Source organism: Lissotriton helveticus, chromosome 5_1 (genome assembly GCF_964261635.1).
Source record: "Lissotriton helveticus chromosome 5_1, aLisHel1.1, whole genome shotgun sequence".
Classification (NCBI taxonomy): domain Eukaryota; kingdom Metazoa; phylum Chordata; class Amphibia; order Caudata; family Salamandridae; genus Lissotriton; species Lissotriton helveticus.
Window position 1 is genome coordinate 311605002 of NC_136065.1, and position 22966 is coordinate 311627967.

Sequence of the window (22966 nt, forward strand, 5' to 3'; positions counted from 1 at the left end):
ATGGTTCTGTTGATGTCTCATTGCTGGGATATCAATGCGTAATGTAAGTCAAACAGATGGGTATTGCAAGTGCTCGGCTGTCTCAGTTCCTGGATACTAATGCATTGAGAAGGTCCCATTACTTAAAGACCAGGTGAAGGTCACAGTAGAGGTGATTTGCCGTCCCTCTTTGGATTTCACAGTATCGGAATGACAGTGTATGATGAAGGAGAAGGCCACGTTTTCAGTCCTGGGACAACAGCACATTATACGGGTCAAGTCGCGGAAACGTCTTCGTATGGGGATATCTTTGCATATTGGCTCTGAACAGCGGTGCATTGTGTGAAGCCCCTTGATGTCCTAGAGGTGAAATGGATGTGTATGTTCCTGATCAGTATAGAAGTGACTTATACGAACACGGAGTGCCTCACTACTGGGATATCTGTACAGTATATTGGCCGAAATAGGATTATATTGTAAATCAATAATGGATTTAAATTGAAACCTGATAACCAGTAGTATCTTCAGAGACCTAAAGTTAAACTTTAATTTTGGCTATACTTTAATTTTCCCTGTAAATATATAACAATCAGAGCATAAACGTATATGGTGGTTATTGTTCTGTACGACTGACTCTCACCTCTTTCAACTTTCTTCCTGCACACCTTGGACACTTCGAAAATAGTGGAGCGGTGCACTCCCAAGATACTGTAAGACTTAATAATGAAGCTTGATCAGTTCCTTCGTAGAAAAAGTCTTTATCTAAGTCAATCCAATTGCATAAACATGTACATCAGCCAACGCGTTTCGTTCTAGAAAGGAACTTCGTCAGGGCATGAAGTGTGTACAGTGAAATAAGTTCAGTTGGTATGTTCCAGGAAGTCAGGGTGGTGTCACACAGTGAGTTCACCGGGATGCTGCTTGAGCCACCATGATAAGGGTCCGCAGTGGAAAGTTCAGAAAGTCGTAGCAGCGTTTGCGGCAAAAAGCGAAGGGACCTTGTCTGGCATTTTTAGTTGTGTACACCTCATTGTGTACTGGTAAATCTGGAACTAGTGCCATTTCTGAATATCACAATGGTCCACCCCTGTTGAAAAGTAGACCGACATTAGTAAACTACTTATACCCTCAATGCTTGTGCACATTCTGTGACAATGGAGGTGAGTGGTAAAAAAAAGTAGGGTTCTTTGTCTGCATCTTACACAATTGCCTGCCTGCATCTTCTGCCTCTGCCTGGAATCTGGGATCCAATCTCTTGCTAAATAGGTTTTGGGATCAACGCGGTTGGGCTTTTTTGGACTGAATGTTACTTTCTGAGGTTCCTCCTGTTTGATAGCATTGGGTGTACTTGCTCTCTACCACTCCTAATGTTTTTCTTACACAATCTACACTTTGGCTTAGTAGTACAGTCTTAAGATGTGTAAGGCCTCAAAGGTGTAATGGCCTGTAAGTTCTCAGTGCCCTCTCCAGGTCAGCTGTGACTCCCCTGGTGTAGCCAGGACACCACCCCTTAGGGTTTTTAACTCCACGCCCTCCTTAAGGTCCTCATTCTGGCTAACCTTGTGTATATGAGGGCTTGATATCCTGAAAGTTGGTATTAACATACTATGTATTTCTTCTCCAGATCAATACATGGGCACCCATAGCCAACATGTTGAGTCGCCGGAGCAGTGCGGGTGTGGCTGTGCTGGAAGGCATGCTGTATGTGGCAGGTGGCAATGATGGTACCAGCTGCCTTAACTCTGTGGAGCGATACAACCCCAAAGCCAACACGTGGGAGAGTGTGGCACCCATGAACATCCGGAGGTAGGTGGCAGGTTGTTTATTCGCAGCAACGCCAGTGATGCACCACCAACCTGGGAACAGGGGGTCGATGGTTTCGCACAACCTTGGACTTCCTTGCAGCGTGACACTATAATGTGAGTAGGAGTGGAAGGTGCATTGCTGCTGCAGTGCTCTGAATTTTCCTGATTCAATGACCGCTATCCTTCTGAATCCAAATAACTGACTAACCTATCCACCACTCAAAGTACTTTCATATTTCACTATACTAATTCAACACTAATCCTTTAAGGGTTCTTGAGTAGCGTGCTACTCGCCGAAAAAGTGCTTCTAAGCCTCATCAGGGGTAGTAAGCGCTATATAAATGCAGTTGCAATGCAATACAATACAATATAATGCAATGCGTGAGTAGCTCCTGGAATTCGAGTATTTTCCATTGCATTTTGGCAGTTGTGGTTCTGAATTTATAATTGTATAGCTCAGGACTTCAAGTACCAAAATGCAATAGAGCGCTCTAGACGGATGAACTAAGCAAGAATGTAATTGCGAAACGTGGGTGCTCTGCAACTACTACTGATCCTGTCCATTTGTAAGGGAAGATTGCACTGCTGCTGCTTGAGGTGTGGGTGTTTTACATTAGTGACTCCCTGTGTTGAACCTGCACTCATTGTGCGAAGTGTGTGTGTGCTGCTTGGCCTGCACTTGCTTGTGATGAAGGCGGACACTGCTATTGCATATGCCGTAGTGTGTGTGCTGGGAATGGAGAGGTTGTGCTACTGTTGCCTGTGTTGTAACCGTACGCCCCTTACTGTGGGCGCTGTGGCAACAAATGGTTGGGAACTGGAATTTGGTGTCGGTGGCCAATCACGACTGTAACACAGACATTTCATGAACCATTAGGGCTATGAAATCTGTTCCAGCTTTTCAGAGATAAACAACCATTGACGTGATCATGGGGTGTCCTGAGGTAGCAGCTACTACCCCAATGCCTAGAACAGAAGGTAAATGGTGAGCACAGTTTACTATCTGTAGCTCCCATTGCTACATTACACTTTCAGTTTGGTCAAATAAATACATTCCGATGTGCAGTGCACGCTCCGAAATGAAAAATACACCGTTTTTAAACTTGTTGCCAAGTTGCCTTATTATGAACTTGAAAAATGATATGTTTGAACAGGTCTGTCACCTCTATGCTCAGCACGTGTGATAGATTTTTACAAGCGATAATAAATCAAAACGTAACCACGATAAGAAGTAAATGGACCTAATAAGATAATTCATATTGAAAATATATGGCCCATATAAATTAACGCCTGTGGGCCTAGTCTCCATTGTTTTATTTTTCTCTCTTGTTTTTGTACTTCCTATGATTTATTAATTCATTTTATTTTCTCTGTGCACGCTATTTTGGTGACCCGGCCCTCACCCAAAGAGGACGCGGGAGCTTCGTGACAAGCTTCTTTATTCCTTCGCGTCACTTCACTACTTCCTTTTCCCGTCTCCCCCTTCCTGCCCCCCGCCTCTTCCTGTCCTGCCTGCCCTGTCCGGAGACCAGGGTCCGACATAGTGATACGACACCTCCCCCCTTTGTATTTTAAGTGTTCACCGTACTTCAGAGTTCTTCAATGAGCCGAACAGGCCTACGAATTGCTCGTCGGCTGGCTTGTATCTGGCCAGGCGGGCTCTTGTCTCTCGTGTCGTCAGACTCCAGTGCCCGACGATATTCACGGTCACTGTTCCTTTCTTGACTTGACGAGTCCAAGTCACGGCCAGGCTCTCGAACTCTAGTATAGGCAGAGGGGTTGCACCTTTTGAAGTGTGATATGTTTCTGGTCGTCCGGCTGCCCTCAGACTCTGCAGTGACCATGGTCCCTTTTCTTCTTGTAACTTGCAGGGGGTGTGCAAGGTAGCGACTGTCTGCCGTGGTTCTCTTGTCCTGCTTCACCAACACCCAGTCTCCTTCACGGATGTCGGACGTCTTTGCATGTCTGCGGTGATCAGCATATTCCTTCATTTTGGCTTTCTTGGTGTGATCAAGTTCTACTAGAGTGTCATGGTCTGTGGTTACGACTCGAGATTACGTGACAGCATCTGTAGTTGGGAGTCGGGTACGTGGAATTCGCCCAAGCATTGGAGTGGCAGGGCTTTGGTTCGTGGTGCTGTGGCATGGTCCGATAGGCTCGCAGCACTTAATTTACTGCCGGCTGAATGTCACGGCGAGCCAGTTCAGCTTGCTGTATGGTGTTTTTGATTGTTCCCATAAAGCATTCTAACATCCTGTTGGGATGGGGCCACAAAGGTGTGATCTTCCAATGTTTGAAATTCAGGTGTTATGCGAACTCTGCAAACTCTTGTCCATTGAATGGTGACCTGTTGTCTTTTTTTACCACCGCAGGTATTCCCCATGCTGCGAATGCTTTGTCAATGACAGGTATGACGGCCGTCGCTTTGGTGGAAGAAATTTGATGAGCAATGGGAAAACGAGAGTACTCGTCCATGATGATGACGACGTATTTCCCTGATTTCAACAGGCCAAAGAAGTCAATGGCTACTTGTTGCCATACACTGTCTGGGAGATCTGACATCTGCAGTGGCGCTGGTGGTTCATCTCGTCCCACTAGTTGGCAGGATGTACAGTCTCGGAGCGTAGCTTCCACCATCTGGTCGAGGGACAGGAACCAGACTCGTTCTCGTAACGCTTTCTTCGTGGCCACCACTCCTCTGTGTCCTTCGTGTGCCAGGTTGACAATTCCTTGTCTCTACCTTTGAGGGATCACGATTCTTCTGTCTCTCAATAGTAGTCCGTCAGTACTGATAGACAGTTCTTCTTGGACGTGTTTGAATGCTGCGAGTTCTTGGGTGTTGACAGCTTCGTTTCTGTGGGCGTCCTCTGTGTTGTGTTGTGCAGGATTCGGTTCATAATGTTTTGAATTGTGGCATCTTGGGCGGACGCTTCTCGGATGGGTTCTAACTGGACCGGGTGGACAGGCGTGGTCGATGACGAAATTAAGGTATTCCTCCGCCACAGAGTGTCGCACTTGTGTTCGGGTTTGTGGATGTCAGAACATGTAGTCCGCTGGGTTTTCTGCCTTCCCCGGTTTGTGGATAATAGTGTAGGTGTAGTCTTGTAGGCGAATTCCCCACCGTTCAATCCGTGGGGGCATCTTGGCCCGCGGGTTACCGAAGATGGTTGGCAGCGCCTGGTGATCGGTGATGAGCATGAAGTGTTTCCCGTAGATGAAAAGATGAAAATGTTCACACGCCCACACAACCGCAAGGCTTTCTTGTTCCATTTGTGGAGTGTCCGTAAGGGCAGATACTTTCTCCGGGTCAGTTCTCATGCCGTCCTTAGAGAAGATGTGCCCATAGAATTTGAGTGTTGACTTGTGAAACTCGCACTTGTCTTGGTTGAGTGTGAGGTAGGCATTAAGGAGGGCATGACATACCCGATCAAGTGCTTTGTCATGTTCTTTCTGATTCTCCCCGAAGACCAGGATATCGTCGCTGTAGTTAAATGCGTTAGGGATGTCTTGAATTGCCCGCTGGACGACCTCCTGAAAGATCTCTGCTGCCGATGAAATTCCAAAATGGAGGCGTTTGTATCGGAAGAGGCCTTGGTGAGTGATGAATGTGGTGATGTATCTCGACTTCTCATGTAATTCTAGTTGGTGATAGCCTTTGTTAAGGTGCGCTCACAGTAGGTCCTGTAGCTCGTCATCTACTGCCTGTTGCATGTGGAATGGTACCTTCCTGTGATGTTGCGCTACCGGTGTTATTTGTTTGTTGATATGTAACTTGACTTTGAAGTGGGTTAGTTTTCCTAATCCACTGAATAGTTTCATGAATTTGTTGACAATGTCCGGCGAGTCATCCATTTTGTATAGAATCTCGACCAGCTTCAGACGTTCTGCTGTTGGCAGGCTGAGGAGGCAATCTGCTGCTTCAGGGCCTTCAATCACATGAATATGTGCTTGGATTTGTCGGTCTTTGTACGTCAGTGTAGTGCGGAACTGCCCCAGACATGGCAGTGGTTTTCTGGACATCCACGTGTAGACTCGCACTGCCGCTGGTTCTAGTTTCGGTTTGGGATTCATGCTCTGATATTCCGTGGTACAGATGTAGTTAAGTGATGCGCCTGTGTCTAGTACAAACTTGGCGGAGTGGCTTCCTATTTGGATATCTAGCCGTGGATATTTCTTCAGTCTATCTGGATCTACCACCATGCATACGTATTCATCACTGTCCTGTGATATAGGAATGAGGGAAGACGATTCTCTACTGATTGAGCGCTTGACCTTGATGAGCTGGAGGAGCGGTCTCTCCATCCCTGTACAGCTCTGGCATGGTGACGTGATTCTGTGCTCTGTTTGGTCTGTTTCACCTCCGAGCGGCGGGTTTGGCAGACAGTTTCAAAGTGGTTCTCTCTTGCGCATCGATAGCACTGTTGACCGACTGCAGTGCATGGGCCTGTGTGAGGGTAGTCTTGGCCACACCGATAGCATTGCGATGATTTTCTCCTAGGTTGGCTGTTTCGGGTCCTGCTGCGAGGAGAGTTTGCGCAATGTGTTCTCGCGAGCCTACCAGATTTGTGACGGTCAGGGCGATGCCTTGAGTCGCTGTGGGACTGTACTCGAAGAGCTTGTTCTCTTTTTTCAGTTTTACTAGCCTCCATCTTTTTTGCGTGTTCTTCCGCTTGGTCATTGATGCGGGTGAGTTCTTCTATCTCCTCAAGAGTGTAGTGTTTTTTTAGTAGTCGACGACGTAGTGATTCTGATTGGCATCCCTCAATGATGACCAGACGAAGTGAATCTTCAGTGTTGAACTTATCGAATTCGCAGTATCGGGCGAGACGCCTGATGCGGGCGATGAAGTTGCTCATTGACTCCTCCTTTTCTTGCGAGGCGAGGTTGAATGTATAGCGTTCATAGTCTAGGTTCCGTTTGTGGAGGAATTTACTATCTAGGGCTTCTTTCACATCTTCGTAGGATGCGGTATTAGCAGCCGATAGTTCCTTGATTATTTGCACAATGTCCTTCCCCACTAGATTCCGCAGGGCTATGAGTTTCTGATTGGGATCACGAACTTGTGACCCTGTCACGAAATCTTCAAAATCTTCAGCCCAGCTTTTCCTCCATTTGGGCCCCATGCTTTTCCCCGACATCAGCGTTAGGGGCTCAGGAGGGTGCAGGAAAGGTACTCCCATGAGCACCGGTCCAAGTTGCAGGGCATTTTGGGTGGACCCAGTGGCTGTTGGCTGCGTGGAATCGGCCTCTTCTGACATGGTGGGTGAAAATGTGACTCCGGTAGACTGTGGGGGCTGCTAATCCACAAAATTTGTATATTTTTTTAATGTTTTCTGGAGGTTGCCTGACCCCTAGATGGCCACTGTGATAGGGTCAAATGTTGTCCTATGCACGGTGCCTGATTCTAAGACGGCCGCTGGAGAGACGTGGGTACTTCACTCCCACCGAATAAATTAGATGTGCATTTCTTTGCAGGGTAGCTATTGTGCTAGACTCACCCTGATTTTCTCTGTGCTGCATCTGGGTCGCACTTTGTATGTTGCAGGCTGCCTCGTCGGGTCAGCCTGATGTTCGCGCTCAGTTTCTCACTGATAGGCGCGCTCTTCTCGCGCCGTGGTGGTCGTGGGGTGCAGGTGCAGTGGGTCAGGGAATCCCACCCTCATCGCCAGTTTGGTGACCCGGCCCCCACCCAATGAAGACGCGGGAGCTTCGTGACAAGCTTCTTTATTCCTTTGCGTCACTTCACTACTTCCTTTTCCCGTCTCCCCCTTCCTGCACCCCGCCTCTTCCTGTCCTGCCTGCCCTGTCTGGAGACCAATGTCCGGTATGACAGCTATGCTTCAGGGACATCAGTTATTTTGATCTCCAGGACCAAGATCTTAAGGTATCACTGCCTTGGATTCAGGGTGAAAGATCATTTGATGTCACTTCCTGTGACGTCAGTAAGGTCAAAGGTTTTGTGATGTTATCCTTACTATCCCCAGCGTTTTGGTGAATTTACTTCCACATCAATCACGCTGCCTGCAGAGAACACAACATCACACTAAGAAGTAGTGTTAAGAGATAAAACATGTTCATGCCTCGGGGACTGCATTACCAGCGAAGCCAGGATTGGCGCAGATTGGCCACATTTGAAAGGTTTTTTGAGAACCTTCTTGCAGGGTGTAAGATTTGGTCCTAGTACTTGAGGAGGACAGCAATGAAAAGGGTTTTGCCCAGGATACTACCCCTCTCTGTGCTGGAGCAGGCTGAGTCTCCAAGTTCACCCTACTACAAAATACTGACTCGAGAGGGGCAATTTTGATCCATTTGTGGCACTGTGGTGAAGCCAGAGCCGACTAAAACTATAATATTAATTTGAAATCCAAACACTCCTCCTGCACAAGGGAGTATTTTACTTGGGCATTTGCATCACTGAGCTTTCAAGAAGAGCTAGGTCAGAAGCTCATGGTCTCCTTGCTTGCTAGCCTGCTTGGTGTCATACCCGGTGGAGAAGAATTAGTTTGGCCTGGGGTAGATGTAGATTCTCCCTTAATTCTCTACATAGCTACAGTTCCTAGGGAAAACACCTTGCCAACCACGAACATGCAGGTTGTCATGCCCACAGAGAGTGCAGTCATCCTGTAGGAAAACCAGCACACACTTCCACGCGTTCACCATATCCCAGATGCATCCAATGCACCTAAATTCCAACACTACAAACCAACATAACTGTGGGCCTTGCCTGTGAAAATCAAGGAGCACCTTTTAAGATGCCTGGCTGGGTGTTACTCTTGGAAAGTATGTAAACTGCCCTTTCACCCAGGGTGAAAAGTAGAAAGGTCTGTATCCCTGAGCTATCATTCATGTGCATTTCCCCAACCGCCAGTCACCCTCAACTACAACTCCAGTGTATCCCTGGCTGTACACTGTCAACTATCACCCAGTGGGCTCCAAGACTATGTCCACTGGGGCAAACTTCAGGCAGGCCATAAAAAATGAACAGGGTATGGTGGCATTTCTATTCCAAGCCATAATATGCTTCTGTCCCTGCAGCAGAAAGACTTCTGCCCCTAAAGTATTTATTTTCTGTGTGAGCAAAAAGAGCCCCTTTGTGTATAAGACCAATTCTAATTTGCAGACAGGCATGCCTGTGCATAGATTTAGCTCCTTTTGCTCAGCATGGACAACAAAATTACCATTCATCAGTATCCTCTATAGCGTTGTGGGAAGCATTGCAAATGGATTCTTAATTTAGACCCTGCCTTTTGTGTGCATGTCTTTGCACGCGTTTGTGTGTGTGTGTGTGTGAGACAAGTTTGCACTTTTGCTGTGTCTTCCTCGTCTGTAATTTGTGCAAGGCAATGATACATTATTGTTGTGCCGGCTCTTTCTTTTGTGTGGAGAACATTTACAATTCTCTTCTTGCTGCTGACATATCTTCTCCTAAGGAAGCTTGCGCCTAGCTGGTCTAGGTGGTACCTTTATGATCGATTATTTCTAACTGCAAATTCCTCACCTTGGAATACCTCCCATGTATCAGACTGGATCAGAAGTTTTGTAGCAGTGCTCCAGCGCCTCTCTAGATGGCATTGTGAAGCTCTGTGCTGATTCTATGGCACCCCAGAAGTGACAGAGCAGAGCCGCATATGAGTGCAACCTAAGCACAATAACGTTAGCTGCTTTCTTTCCATACCTTCCAACGTTGATCTGGAGCTCTGGTCTCAACTTCACTGTTTTTCTGATGATTCCAAATCTTTCGCACAGTCTGCTTGGGTTGTTCCCCATCGAAAAGGACAGGATTCAAGCAGTGCCCCGAATATAGGCTGCAGATATCCAGCACAGACCTGCACAAGCGTTGGCTTTTTGTGCCTGGCCTCCAGACATGACTAGAAGCTGTGAGATAAATCTGTGCTAATACACCCAAAGACGGTTTCAGACTGGGAAGTGAAATTGTATGTCAGTGATCATAAATCGAAATCACTCCTTTACTGTAGATCCTGTTCCAAGTCCTGGGTTCAGCCATAGGGCCGTTGATAGAACTGCTCCACTTCTCTTCCAGGGGATCCTCATCAATAGTCATAAGCATTAGAATATTCCCGCCCATGCGCGGGACCCCGGAAACAATATAATATATGTGCCCCACATATATATAGACATATATATATAAATATATATATATATAAAAATAAGCAATTGCAGCCAAATAAAACAATAGAGCTGGAATATGCCATGAAGAATTTCCACAATACAGTGTATTTTGCATTAGAAACATGAGAAACAACACCAATGCTTGTTTAGAAACTGTTTTAATGCTTAGAAAACAGTAGAAATTCTCATAACACACTGTAAGCATATACAGCTCCCAGGCTGCATTGCAAAATCCCAGTCTAAAAAGACTGAAAAGCTAATCTGTAGCTGAATGTACTAAAACTGACGCTGTGCCTTTAAGGCACCTCAGCCCCTAGCTTCCCATCATGCCTCAGGGGTTACAGTTAGGTCAGTTGTTCTTTCCGGCTCCTTCAGGAAGGACCCTGGATACACAGCTCCACACTTTTCTGCCTTTTTCAGTCAGAAAATCTTCTAGAGAACAATTTTTTGATTTACTTTGACTTTTAACATCAGGGTCAAGTAAATAGCTGCTTAGCAGTCGATTTTTTGAGAGGTTTTCCTGTCAGGATGCCCTCATTATTTGATGATTGCCCTGCTTGTGGCCACAAGAAGGCAAGAACAGACTCTCATGAGGTCTGTATTTTATGTTTGCCAGAGGATCATGATCCTAAAGACTGTTCACATTGTAAAAATCTGTCTGACAGGACTCTTAAAGACGGAGAGAGGAACAGGCTCTTTGGTCTGGCCCAGAGATCCATGAGAGGAAGATCTACAGAGAGGAAGAGTTCAAAGAGACCCAGAACTCCCTCCAAAGGCAAGTCAGAGCGTCCATCAACCTCAGCGCCTGGCTCGGCGCTGAAAAAACGACATCTGATGGACAGTTCGAGAGAAAAAGCTCCGTCGACGTCGGGACCGGCGTCGATGAGGGAGTCGTCGTCGAAGAGTTCACCGACGACGAAGAAAGATCCGCCGTCGTCAACTAGGCGACGATCGGCGTCGAGAGAAGCCACGAGATCGCCGTCGACGGGAAGATCGTCGTCAAGATTTAAATCACCTCCGCCGTCGTCAACCAGGCGACGATCGGCGTCGTGGCACAGATCACACCCGCCGCCGTCTCAACGTCGACAGGCTTCTAAGAGTGTGACACCTCCGCCGACGTCTCCACGGAGGCGCTCGGCGTCGAGGAGTAGGAACCCCCTCGGACGCTCGCCGTCGAGGAAGGGATCGTCATCGACGGCACGTCGGCGCTCGATGTCGCATGTCAGGTCAACGTCGAGGGCATCGTCGACGACAGGACAACGTCGATTGACTTCTCCGTCGCCGACAGACCAAGGTCGGTCGACGTCGAGACCTCCGTCGACGGCAGGGCAACGCCGTTCGACGTCGAGACCTCCGTCGACGGCAGAACGACACCGTTCGACGTCGAGGGAGAAGACTCCGTCGTCGGCTCGTCACCGCCGATCGACGTCGAGGGGCCGCAGGTCAACGTCGAAGCATTCAACGTCGAAGGTGATCACTCCGTCGACTCCGCAGAGGCGTTCGACGTCGAGGGAAAGGCTTTTGAGGCGTCCTCCAACACCGGTGAGACGGAGATCTCCTTCAGTGCCTTCAACAGTCCTAGTGACACAATCTGCTTCGCTCCATTCCTCCTTAAGTGCCTCTGGTTCATTGAGGTCCTCTTCTAGGAGTAGGAGTCCGGTGCAAAAGAGTCCCCAGCGGCGGTACATCACACAAGCAAGACTCTTGCCAAGATGGTATGGTCCGTTGAGTAAATGGAAGGATTCTGGAGCAACGGAGAGACTACAAATGTACTTGAGTCCAGTCCACAGGTCCCCTCTTCAGCAGCTGGCAGAAGAGGTAGATGGACAGAGTCCTGCCATTCATCGATCACGCTCACGAGAGAGAAGAGCGGACAGATCGCATACCCCCAGGGTCTCCCGATCGCCAAGGGAACAACCCAGATCTCGAACACCGAGAAAGGAGGTACGGACTGAGAGATCGAGACGTTCTCCTCGAAGGGAGGAACGACCTAGGACACCAGTGAGGAAGGGGAATTCTCACCACAGGAGAAGAAGAACTCCATCATCCTCATCTTCTTCTTCATCTAGATCTTCTAAAGGGGATTACTCTCCAACGCTGGCAGACAGTCCTCGATCAAGAGCTTCCCCGCTTGACGACGTCAACACGTATCTGGACGTCTTGCAAAGGGGTGCTCACAAACTTAATATAGAGATGGCTACTCCAGAGGTGTCCGCTACTGTGATTTTTGAGACCCTTCATCACAAATCATATACACGGCCTTTGCTCCCATTGGTTCCAGGGATAATGGACCCAATCAAAGAGGTTTTCCTCACGCCAGCAACGATCAGGGCAGTACCGGCACGTATCCAAAAGAAATATAGGCCGGCCGACTCAGATCCTATCTTTGTTAAAGGAGAGCCTGCGGCGGACTCAGTTTTAGTAGCCTCAGCTAGGAAGAATCACACAGTCGCTCCTTCTTCGTCAGTTCCTCCTGACAAAGACAGCAAGACGCAAGATTCTTGGGGACGCAAGGTATGCAGCACAGCAGCTTCATCCCTGAAAGTCTCTAGTGCATCAGCCCTTCTGGGAAGGTACGATAGAGCCCTATGGGACTCCATGGAACGATTCAAAGGGAAATTGCCCAAGGAAGACCAGAAGGACTTTGAGGAGACAGTGACGGAGGGCTGTTTGGTGGCAAACCAAATGATTAGTTCATCAGCAGATAACGCCCTTCTAGCAGGACATAATTACTCACATGGGATATGTGCGAGGAGATCCTCTTGGCTGCGTTTAACTGGACTCAAACCAGATGCCCAGCAGCGCATCCTCAATCTACCTTTTTCCGGATCTTCACTCTTCGGGGAGCATGCCGATCAGGAAATGGCCCGTATGAAGACTGAGTTAGACACAGTAAAGGCAGTGGGTCTGGAAAAACAGAAAGCGCCGTTCAAACGACGCTTCAAGACCAACAAGAACCGGGGAGGCCAACAGAGGGTTCAAACCCCTCAATGGTCTCAAAACAAGCCACAAGGAAAGCCGCAATACAGAGGAGGAAGATCGAGCAGAGGCAGAGGCGGACATAATCAGTCCTCTACCACGGCTAGAGGAGGCAAGGCCTGAGCAGTGGCTTCCTCTGGCGCCGTTACCCACTCCAGTGGGAGGAAGTGCTGCACAACACCTGGCAGAGTGGGTCAGCATCACAAAAGATCGGTGGGTGCTGAATATACTGCGCAATGGATATGCGCTACGTTTCCGGAAGAAACCACAACCGATTCCTCCAAAAAAGTCTCGCTCGTACCAACTAGAGCTCCTCAAAAGGGAAGTGAGCGTCCTCTTAAAGAAAAACGCAATCGAAGAGGTACCCTTTTCCCAAAGGGGGAAAGGAGTGTACTCAAGATATTTCCTTGTCCCCAAAAGAGATCAAGAAGGCAAATTCAGACCGATTTTGGATCTTCGACTCCTCAACAAAGGGGTGGTCAAAGAGAAGTTTCGCATGTTGGCACTCCACCAAATATGTCCTCATCTACAAATCGGAGATTGGATGTGTTCGGTGGATTTACAAGACGCGTACTTCCACATTCCTATTACACCAGGTCATCGAAAGTACTTGAGGTTCCTGGTAGGGACCAAGCATTACCAGTTCAAAGTGCTTCCTTTCGGGCTCAAATCCGCACCAAGGGTCTTCACCAAGTGCATGGCAGTGGTAGCGGCGTGTCTACACAAAAAAGGTCTCTTTGTGTACCCATATCTAGTCGACTGGCTCCTGAAGAGTCCGTCCCCTCGTCAAGCCACCAAAGACTGTCACCTGTGTCTCCAGCAACTACACAGGCTCGGCCTCCACGTGAACACAGAGAAATCAGTCCTGCAGCCCACGCAAACTATCCACTATCTGGGTGCAGTTCTAGACACAAAGTTAGGAAGAGCGTTTCCTTCGCAGGAGAGACTGTCTTCCATGGGGCAAAAATGCAAAAAGTTACTTCAGTTTCCTCGTCCAAAGGTGCGAGAAGTAGCGTCTCTTTTGGGCTCCATGGCGTCCTGCATCTTCCTAATACCGAACGCCAGGTTGAGGATGCGACCTCTACAAGAGTCTGTAGAGGATCAGTGGGACCAAGCGACTGGAAATTGGGAGGATCGAATCATCCTGTCTCAAGCAGCACTGACCTCAATAAAGTGGTGGACTCGCCCTCGGAATGTCCTGCAGGGAGTCCCTTTTCAGCAACCTCTTCCTTCGCTGTCTGTGGTAACGGACGCATCTCTAGAAGGCTGGGGTGCTCACATGGGTCATCTTCAGATTCAGGGTCGCTGGTCGACCAACCTTCAGACATACCACATCAACATGCTGGAGCTTCGAGCAGTTCATCTGGCGCTCAAAGCGTTCTTTCCAGCAATATCAACGGACAAAATCCTGGTTCAGACGGACAACACTACAACTATGTTCTATCTGAACAAGCAGGGAGGAACTCGATCTCGCCCTCTGTCTCTGGAGGCCCAGACAATCTGGCACTGGCTTCTGGCTCGGGGACTGTCGGTGGTGGCAGTGCACCTTCCAGGCGTGCTAAACGCAAAAGCGGACGCACTCAGCAGGCACTTCGAAGATCAGCCAGACTGGGTGCTACACGACGAAGTAGTCGAAGAACTCTTCCGTTGCTGGGGTCGTCCAGACATAGACTTATTTGCGGACGACGAAAACGCCAAATGCCACGCCTTCACGTCCAGGTTCCACCGGCCAGGGACGCAAGGGAACGCTCTCCTGCTGGAGTGGACAGGAATGTTCGCTTATGCTTTTCCCCCTCTGGCACTGATTCCGCAGGTGGTGGCCAAGCTCATCAGATCGAGCATGGACATGATCCTAATTGCTCCGGATTGGCCGCGACAATGGTGGTATCCAGACCTGTTACATCTGTCGCTGTGTCCACACAGACGTCTTCCGTGCAGGCCAGACCTGCTGAGCAAGATGAACGGGAGGATCCTGCATCCCAACCTCCCGTCGCTGAACCTGACTGCATGGCTCCTGAGGTCTTGCAATATGGACACTTAAATCTGCCTCCGGAATGTATGAATATTTTAAGAGAGGCAAAGAGACCTTCCACAAGGGCGTCTTATGCGTTCAAGTGGAAACGATTTTTCATTTGGTGTAAGGGCCATGGCTTTGATCCCACCAAAGGACAAGAAGAGGTAGTTCTTCCATACCTCCTATACTTAGCGACATCAGGGTTGAAATACGCTTCTATTAGGGTTCATCTATCCGCCATAGTAGCGTACAGAAAATCACCTGCACAAACATCGTTTTTTTCAAGTCCCAGTGGTGAAAGATTTCCTTCAGGGATTAAAGAAGGTCTATCCCCCTGTGAGAAATCCTTCTCCCTGGGAGTTGAACCTGGTTCTCTCCAGGCTGATGTCTACACCGTTTGAGCCTATACACAAGGCCTCCTTGCAGCATCTCACTTGGAAGGCGGCCTTCTTGGTGGCAATAACCTCTGCGCGCAGGGTTAGCGAGATACAAGCACTCTGCACCAAGGAACCTTACACTGTGTTTCACCACAACAGAGTAGTAATGAGGGCTCATCCATCTTTTCTTCCAAAGGTGGTATCGGATTTTCATATAAATCAAACGATTACCCTTCCTTCGTTCTTTCCTAACCCATCGACCCCAGCTGAGAGGTCGTTGCACTCGTTAGATCTTAAACGGGTGCTAAAGTTTTACCTAGAAAAAACTAAGGACACCAGAAAGACAGACCAACTCTTTGTCAATTATGGTGCTATGAGGACCGGGTTTGCAGCAGCCAAAAGATCCATCTCCAGATGGATTGTCTCTTGTATCAAACTAGCATACCAGCTGGCTGGCAAACCTTTGTTGCAATCACCCAAAGCTCATTCCACTAGAGGGAAAGCAGCCACAATAGCTTTTTTGCATGACATTCCTATGTCTGAAATATGCAAGGCTGCGACATGGAAATCAGTCCATACCTTTACAAGGCATTATTGCCTAGAGTCTGATTCCAGAGCGGATTCTCAAGTAGGGCAAGCCTCCTTGAGAAACCTATTTGGGTAGAATTAGGCCTATTTTTGGGCCTACGGATATGAATGTTATCTGTTGATTCCTTTGCCCGCAGGGATGAGGTGAGGCTCGCTACTCTATTCTAATGCTTATGACTATTGATGAGGATCCCCTGGAAGAGAAGGATTAGTTACTTACCTGTAATCCTAGTTCTCTTCCAGGGGTATCCTCATCAAAGTCATAAGCAACCCTCCCGCCTCCCCGGGCAAAGGACTTTGTTTATTACATAGGAGATGGTTTTTAACCTGTTATTACCATGGTTTGGTTTTCAGTCTCCGAAAAGAACAACTGACCTAACTGTAACCCCTGAGGCATGATGGGAAGCTAGGGGCTGAGGTGCCTTAAAGGCACAGCGTCAGTTTTAGTACATTCAGCTACAGATTAGCTTTTCAGTCTTTTTAGACTGGGATTTTGCAATGCAGCCTGGGAGCTGTATATGCTTACAGTGTGTTATGAGAATTTCTACTGTTTTCTAAGCATTAAAACAGTTTCTAAACAAGCATTGGTGTTGTTTCTCATGTTTCTAATGCAAAATACACTGTATTGTGGAAATTCTTCACGGCATATTCCAGCTCTATTGTTTTATTTGGCTGCAATTGCTTATTTTTATATATATATATATTTATATATATATGTCTATATATATGTGGGGCACATATATTATATTGTTTCCGGGGTCCCGCGCATGGGCGGGAATATTCTAATGCTTATGACTTTGATGAGGATACCCCTGGAAGAGAACTAGGATTACAGGTAAGTAACTAATCCTTCCTCGAAGTCCTCAGGAAATTCGAAGTCTCAGTCCAAACGCAAACATACAAAAACAAAGTGGGACTCAACCCCATCGTGCCACTCTGACTCCAAAGAGAAGGCGCAAGAGCATTAAGATGTTTAGTGCTCTGCCGACTTTCTCTGGCATCCCTTCGGACCCCACAGAACCTTAGGTGTCTCTAGTCCAGTTATTACCAGTGGGTCCCTCCCTGGCTGCTCTTACCAACTCCAGTACAGACCTCCACCCTGACCCCTATGTCCATTCCGCTGCCCACCACAGTGATGGATGATCTAGTGCCAACACCTCTATCGGATCCTGAATTGACCTTGGCTCGAGCTCCCCCAATGTTGCATTATGAGGTTACAAAGTGAAAGCTTTTGTTATGTACTCTAATTCTAGCCCTGTTCGTCTTCCACAACGCAGCTTTCAGTAGAGGCTCCATTCTCTATTCGGTTCTGATTCTGACCCAATTCCAGAGCAGGGCGCTCCCCAACATATGAATGATGATGGAGAGGGGGATGGCTAGCTCCACCTTTATTTCACTGATATTACCATAGTCTTTGTTTTACAAAGTGCCAGATGGCTCGATCCTTCCACATGTGCCACCAATGAAAGAAAGTGCCTCCTTTGCATTGGTAGTTAAGAAGGTAGACACACAAATAGAATTTCAACTGCCCTTCACTGAGATTAAAACAAATGTTTTGATAGAAATTCTGCAGAGCGGGCCAGCAACCACTGAGCCTTTGTTCCCATTTAATGAAGCCCTCACAGATGCTGTGATGGATACCTGGTCGAAAGATGTTATTGCCCTCCTGTTAGCAAACGGGTCACAAGACATCATAGACCTGGTAATTTGTGATCTAGATTTTCTCGCCAAGCACGACACTCCAGAGATCCCTATTGTGCAGGCTTTGACTAGTAAGGTGAACCGTAACTCCTTTCAAACCAATCCTCCAGAAACAGAATCCAAAAGATTTGATGCCTTTGTCAAACATATGTTTTCCTCTGCCAGGTTGACACTGCAGTCTGTATATAGCCTATCTAATGGGCCGATATAGATGTGCCCTTTGGGACATGAACAGTGAGATCGTTCTGGCGGTCTACATGTTTCAGCCCTTTTAAAAAGCGAAAGGGCTTTCGTCAGGACCAGTGAGTGATTAGTGAGTGGCAAAGGTAAAGGATGCCACGTGAAAACCTGTGCGGTACCTCCACACGCGCTAAGGTGTGTGGTATAAGTGTCGGCATACTCACTGACACTTGAAAAATGACATGTAATCAGGAGTCGTAGCACAACCGGGGGGCACTCGGCCGCCTGGTTGGGACCCCAATGATGTAGCATGACACCAACTGGTGTGTGAAGGGTCTTTTAATAACACCTAATGGGTCTATGTTCATACTACAAACAGTGTTTGTAATACATATACATAGTGGGTCCGTCCACATTGAATATATGATCCTGTTGTTTCAGGCTCCATTCTGGATCCAGGTGAGGGTGGCTCAGAGGCTTCTTGACCTCTTCCTCCTTGTCAATTGCACTAGGCCCCACATGAGGGACCTACAGTGAAACCTGAAATACTGAAGGGCCAAGCATCAAGGCTGACTTTCTAACACCATCCAAGTCCCAGATGAGACCGCTCAAGATCTGCAGTGGGGGCTGACTGATCCGAGTTTGCTTTGGGCGGGTCACCTGGGAGGTGTGGTGTACAGCGGAGGGCCAAGTCCACTTCAACCTACTGGTGCTATAAGCCATTCGTCTGTGTCTGATGACCATCCTGCCGTCCATCACGGGGAGGCTGGCACAGGTTCTCACAGACCACAACCATGTGGTATTGCAACAAGTAGGTTGGAATGGCATCCTGTGTCAGGAGGCTTTGAACCTTTAGAGATGCTTAGAGTGATATCTTTCTGGTCACCATCCACCTGGCAGGGTCCAAGGATACCAGAGTGGAAGAACTGAGCAGCCATCTTCTGGCAGATGACAATTGGCAACTACATCCCGAGATGGGGCAGGGCATCTTCCACCAGTGAAGGGAAGCCTGGACAGATCTTATGGCTACCATTGAAAGCACAGAGTGTCAAATGCTTTGCGTGAACGAGTATCTGCAAGAGCACTCCTAAGAGATGCATTCTGACTGGAATGGAAAGAGGACTCTCCTGTGCCTTCACACTGCTATCCCTCCTGCCTGAGGTGGCAGATGTTATCTTCTCTGACAGGTGCCCTTTCACCAAATCTAAGTTGGATGCTGGAGAAAGTTTGCAACCCGGTATGGTGCCCTTGACACTGACACCTTTAAAAGTGAAGATGTCATACATCTTTTTGTTTGTTGTCTCACCAAGGCCTTGCAGGATGTTTGTTGGCACTTTCGGACCTTTTTCATTTGCCAGACCAACCCTCCTTGTTCAAAGTATCTTTTGTGATGAGATTTATTAATGGTTTGACATATATGTTCCCTCCCAAACCGTTTGTGATGCTACAGTGGAACCTAAAGTTGGTCTTGCAATTCCTCATGTATAAGCCTTTTGAGCTTGGAATAACTGCCCAATGCATCTCCTGACCTTGAAGACTGTTTTCTTATTGTAATTAACTCAGCTCATCATCTGAGTGAGCTGTCTGCATTGTCAGTGCAACTGCCCAACACCATGTTTTCCATACAGATTGGTGCTGAGGACTTGGGTGGCCTTTTTAAGAATACTCATGAACCTTTTCATGTGGGTCAGTCCATCATTCTACCAGCATTCTTTGCTTCCCCTCACCTCTTGAAAGAGGAGGAGAGCCTTCATTTGTTGGACCCCAATAGAGCTTTAAGCTTTCACGTAGTTTTTAACAAGGACCACCAAGTAGGTCAACTTTTTGTGGGGTTCTCCAGTGCAAAGAAAAGGAAGGCTGTGCAGAAAAGGACCTTATTGAGGTGGATAGGCCCCTGCATTAAGATTTGCTTCGCATTGGCCAAAAAGCAGCTTCTGGAGGTCTGAGAGCCCATTCCACCAGGACCAAGACAGCTATCACTGCGTTAGTGTGGAGGTGCCCGTCATTGATATTTACCAGGCTTCAACGTGGGTGTTGGTGCATATGTTCACGAAGAACTACTGCTTTGATAGTTGGGTCTGGTGGGAAGGACACTTAGACCAAAAAGTCCTGCAGAACCAAGTGTGCTAAGCCTACTGCACAGGCTCTCCAACTTGGGGAGTCACTTCTTTGGTATCTATTCTAAGAGGAGGTATTTATGGTTAGCCATATCCTTCAGCACAAGCTACTTAGCTTTGGTAACATTCTTTATGATGGATACTTCTGCCTGCAGATTCCTCACCTGTAGAATAATCGCAGGCATCAGACTGGATCCGGAAACTTAAAAGCTCCCATGCTGCCGTTAGGAGGCAATGATTTCATATCTGCGCTAAAGGTGGTGCCAGATGATCAAAGCTGTATAGCTCACCCAAGGGCAACAACATCAGTTCTTTTTTTCCATGCCTTCGACAGCGATCCAGAGCTCGCTTTCCTTGGGAGTTTTTTCTCACAGAAATTATAGAGTGCAGGCTTTATGCCTTGGAGGGACTGAGAGGGACAGATTTCCATCACAGTCCCACACTCCACATTTCTATGATGCCTTGGGTCAGACCATGATTCATGATCCTGTGAATCGTGCCTTAGTGTGCATTTGAAGGCAATCAAACAGAGAGGCTCAGACAGACCCATGAGGACAAGAGGAGTCATCGACAATCTAGACCTGTTCCAGGTCTCCTTCCTCCCATTCCTCAGGTGCCAACAGGAGGAAGCGCAAAAAACTACTGGGAAGAAGTATGTCTCCCAAATGACCCTGAACTCCCACAGTATCTTTATCCTCAGAGCCAGAGATGGTAATGGTGGAGCCATGTGATCCCACTGGGCGGCTCTATGCCTATGCCCGAATCCGGACCCCGCCTGTAAGCCAACTAAACTGCTGCCTATACATTCTTTCCCGACTCCACCGGCACCACTGTCATTCCTACTGGATCTTTTGGCACTGGTACCCTCATTTCCAGATTTCCCTGTGCTGGGTACGGACGCAGCAGCACTTGTTAATGCCATGTTCGGCATTTTAACCACGGCCTTGCAGCCTACAGGCACACCTTCTTGACAAGTACCACCCCATGGCCTTCCTGAGTTTATGCTGATGGTGCCATACCACACAGGACCTGAAGCGCCAGTCATCCTACATGCCAGTGTAAATCTACATGGACCGTCCATCGGCACCTGCACCGCTACTGAGTCCAACGCTTCTGCCGGAGCCACACATGGGCACCTTGGCACCCCTACTTTTGACTGTTGACATTCCTCAAAAGAGACCCAGACAGGAAACGCAACAGCTTCTTGAAGAGGAGGATTATAGGTGAAGTATTTGTGATCTCTTTGGTACAGATTTTGACACCCTAGACCTTTAGCTGCAGAATGATGATGGGGGATGTATAGACTGTCCTCTTCCAGTGCCCTGGACACTTCACCAGTAGTGGTCAAGGAATGCTGTGCTGGCCCCTCTACCCCAAAGATTTTGTCCTTACATTCCATGATCAAGAAAGTGACTGAGGTTTTGGACCTTTGGGTACAGAGGATACTAATTTCCTTAGTGCATCACCACCTGTTTTTAACTCCGTCAGGGTGCCTTTGAAAATAAAATTAACCCTCAGGATACCCTGGACTATTCTAAATCTAGGATCCCACCCAATAACCAAAGCGCTCCCTTGGCTACCAAGGTTGAGTCTGTCCAGATACACTAGGTATCTGGACGAGGACTCTATGATGAAGCATGCCACTTGGAATTCCAGTGGATGAGAGTCCCATAGGGCTGGTATGGAGAGATACGCTAAACACTTTAGGGGTTCCCTCCTGTTTTTGTAAGATTTTGGACCTACAGTTGGCCTCAGTGGACATAAAAGTGAATGTCCTAACAGCGGTCCTACTGACATTGAACCCCTCATCAGAGTCCTAGCTGCTCTGTAATGAGGGTCTGGTGGAACATGTTCTAGCAGCACGGAAGAAACCATCCTCTGCTCCTGCAGTAAACAGACTGGTGGCAGATGCTATTGTCCTGCTATTCATGACTCTTAATTTCTTTCTGCTCACCCCTCTCTAGAGAGCCTGGTAATTCAGGCACCCTGTTCCTTGGGACAGACACCAGGCACATTCTCTTAGTCTTAGTCCCCTCTAAATCTAAAAAACTAGAAGGATGGTGTTTTTTGTCTGGTAGCACTGCCTCGAAAATGCAAAACGTGAATTGCTTCTTAGCCCATGCCCTGTGGGACATGGCTCAAATGATGGGACCTCATGTTCCTGAGGACATGCAAGCAAGTTTCAAGATGCTCTGCATAATGATCAGAAAACGTCTAGGCACATTGTAAAATGCAGATTGGATACAGCGGACTCAGTATCATGAGCGATGAGCACTTCATTCTCAGACACCATGGCTAGCTCAGAACCTCTGGATTTTCAGCAGATGTTCAATCCAAATTGTTGGACCTACCCTTGATGAAGTTAGTCTTTATGGTGACAAAGCTGATACTGACCTGGATGATTTAAAACCAGCAAGGCAACTTCTTGCTGTTTGAGTCTTCAACACCTGCAACACCAAAGACATTACAGACATTTGTAACCGCTTTTGTGGATTTACTGGAAGTTTCTACTTTTGGCAGAGGAAACCTAATCGGACACAGACGCTGCAGCCCCAGAGCCTGCTGGTCTGATAATACAGAGGTAGAGGCAGACATAGGCCTGTGTTTCCATCCAGCAAGCCTTGTCCTCCTCCTGCTCCCCCAGTCCACACCGGAAAGCAGTCTTAGATATATTCTCAAACTTCATTTGGAGCCTTTGGGAGGGTGAGTATTCCCCTTTCTTTCGGCGTGGAAGGGCATTACTGCAGGCAAGTGGGTCTTTTTTTTTTTTTAACTTGACCCAAAGGTATCGGGTATCAGAGTGCTTTACATAGCACCAGTTGCGTTACATCAGTTGAGTTACATGAGGACACATTCATTTTTTTTTTCTTAGGCACTGGGAGATTAAGTGATTTGTCCAGAATCACAGGATGTTTAGCGTCATTGCTGAGATTCGAACCCAGTTCCCCAGATTCGAGGTCGACTGCCCTAGCCGTCATGCCAACTCCTCTCCTTCACGATGCACCCCTATCTTCCCTTCCCAACTCAGACTACCTTGTAACCTGCTTCAAAAAGTGGCAATATGCCTGCAGAAAGGTGGTGTTCGTGCCAGTGCAG

At 47.8% G+C, this 22966-nt stretch overlaps 1 protein-coding gene across 4 annotated transcripts in view; it reads left to right on the plus strand.

Moving 5' to 3' along the window:
• Window positions 1-22966, plus strand: part of KLHL17 (kelch like family member 17) — a 245265-nt gene that overhangs the window by 215590 nt on the left and 6709 nt on the right. For all 4 annotated transcript variants that reach the window (XM_078642346.1, XM_078642348.1, XM_078642347.1 and 1 more), the window contains one exon: window positions 1604-1785. In XM_078642346.1, the coding sequence (XP_078498472.1) occupies window positions 1604-1785 (182 nt within the window). The remainder of the gene's footprint in view (window positions 1-1603; window positions 1786-22966) is intronic.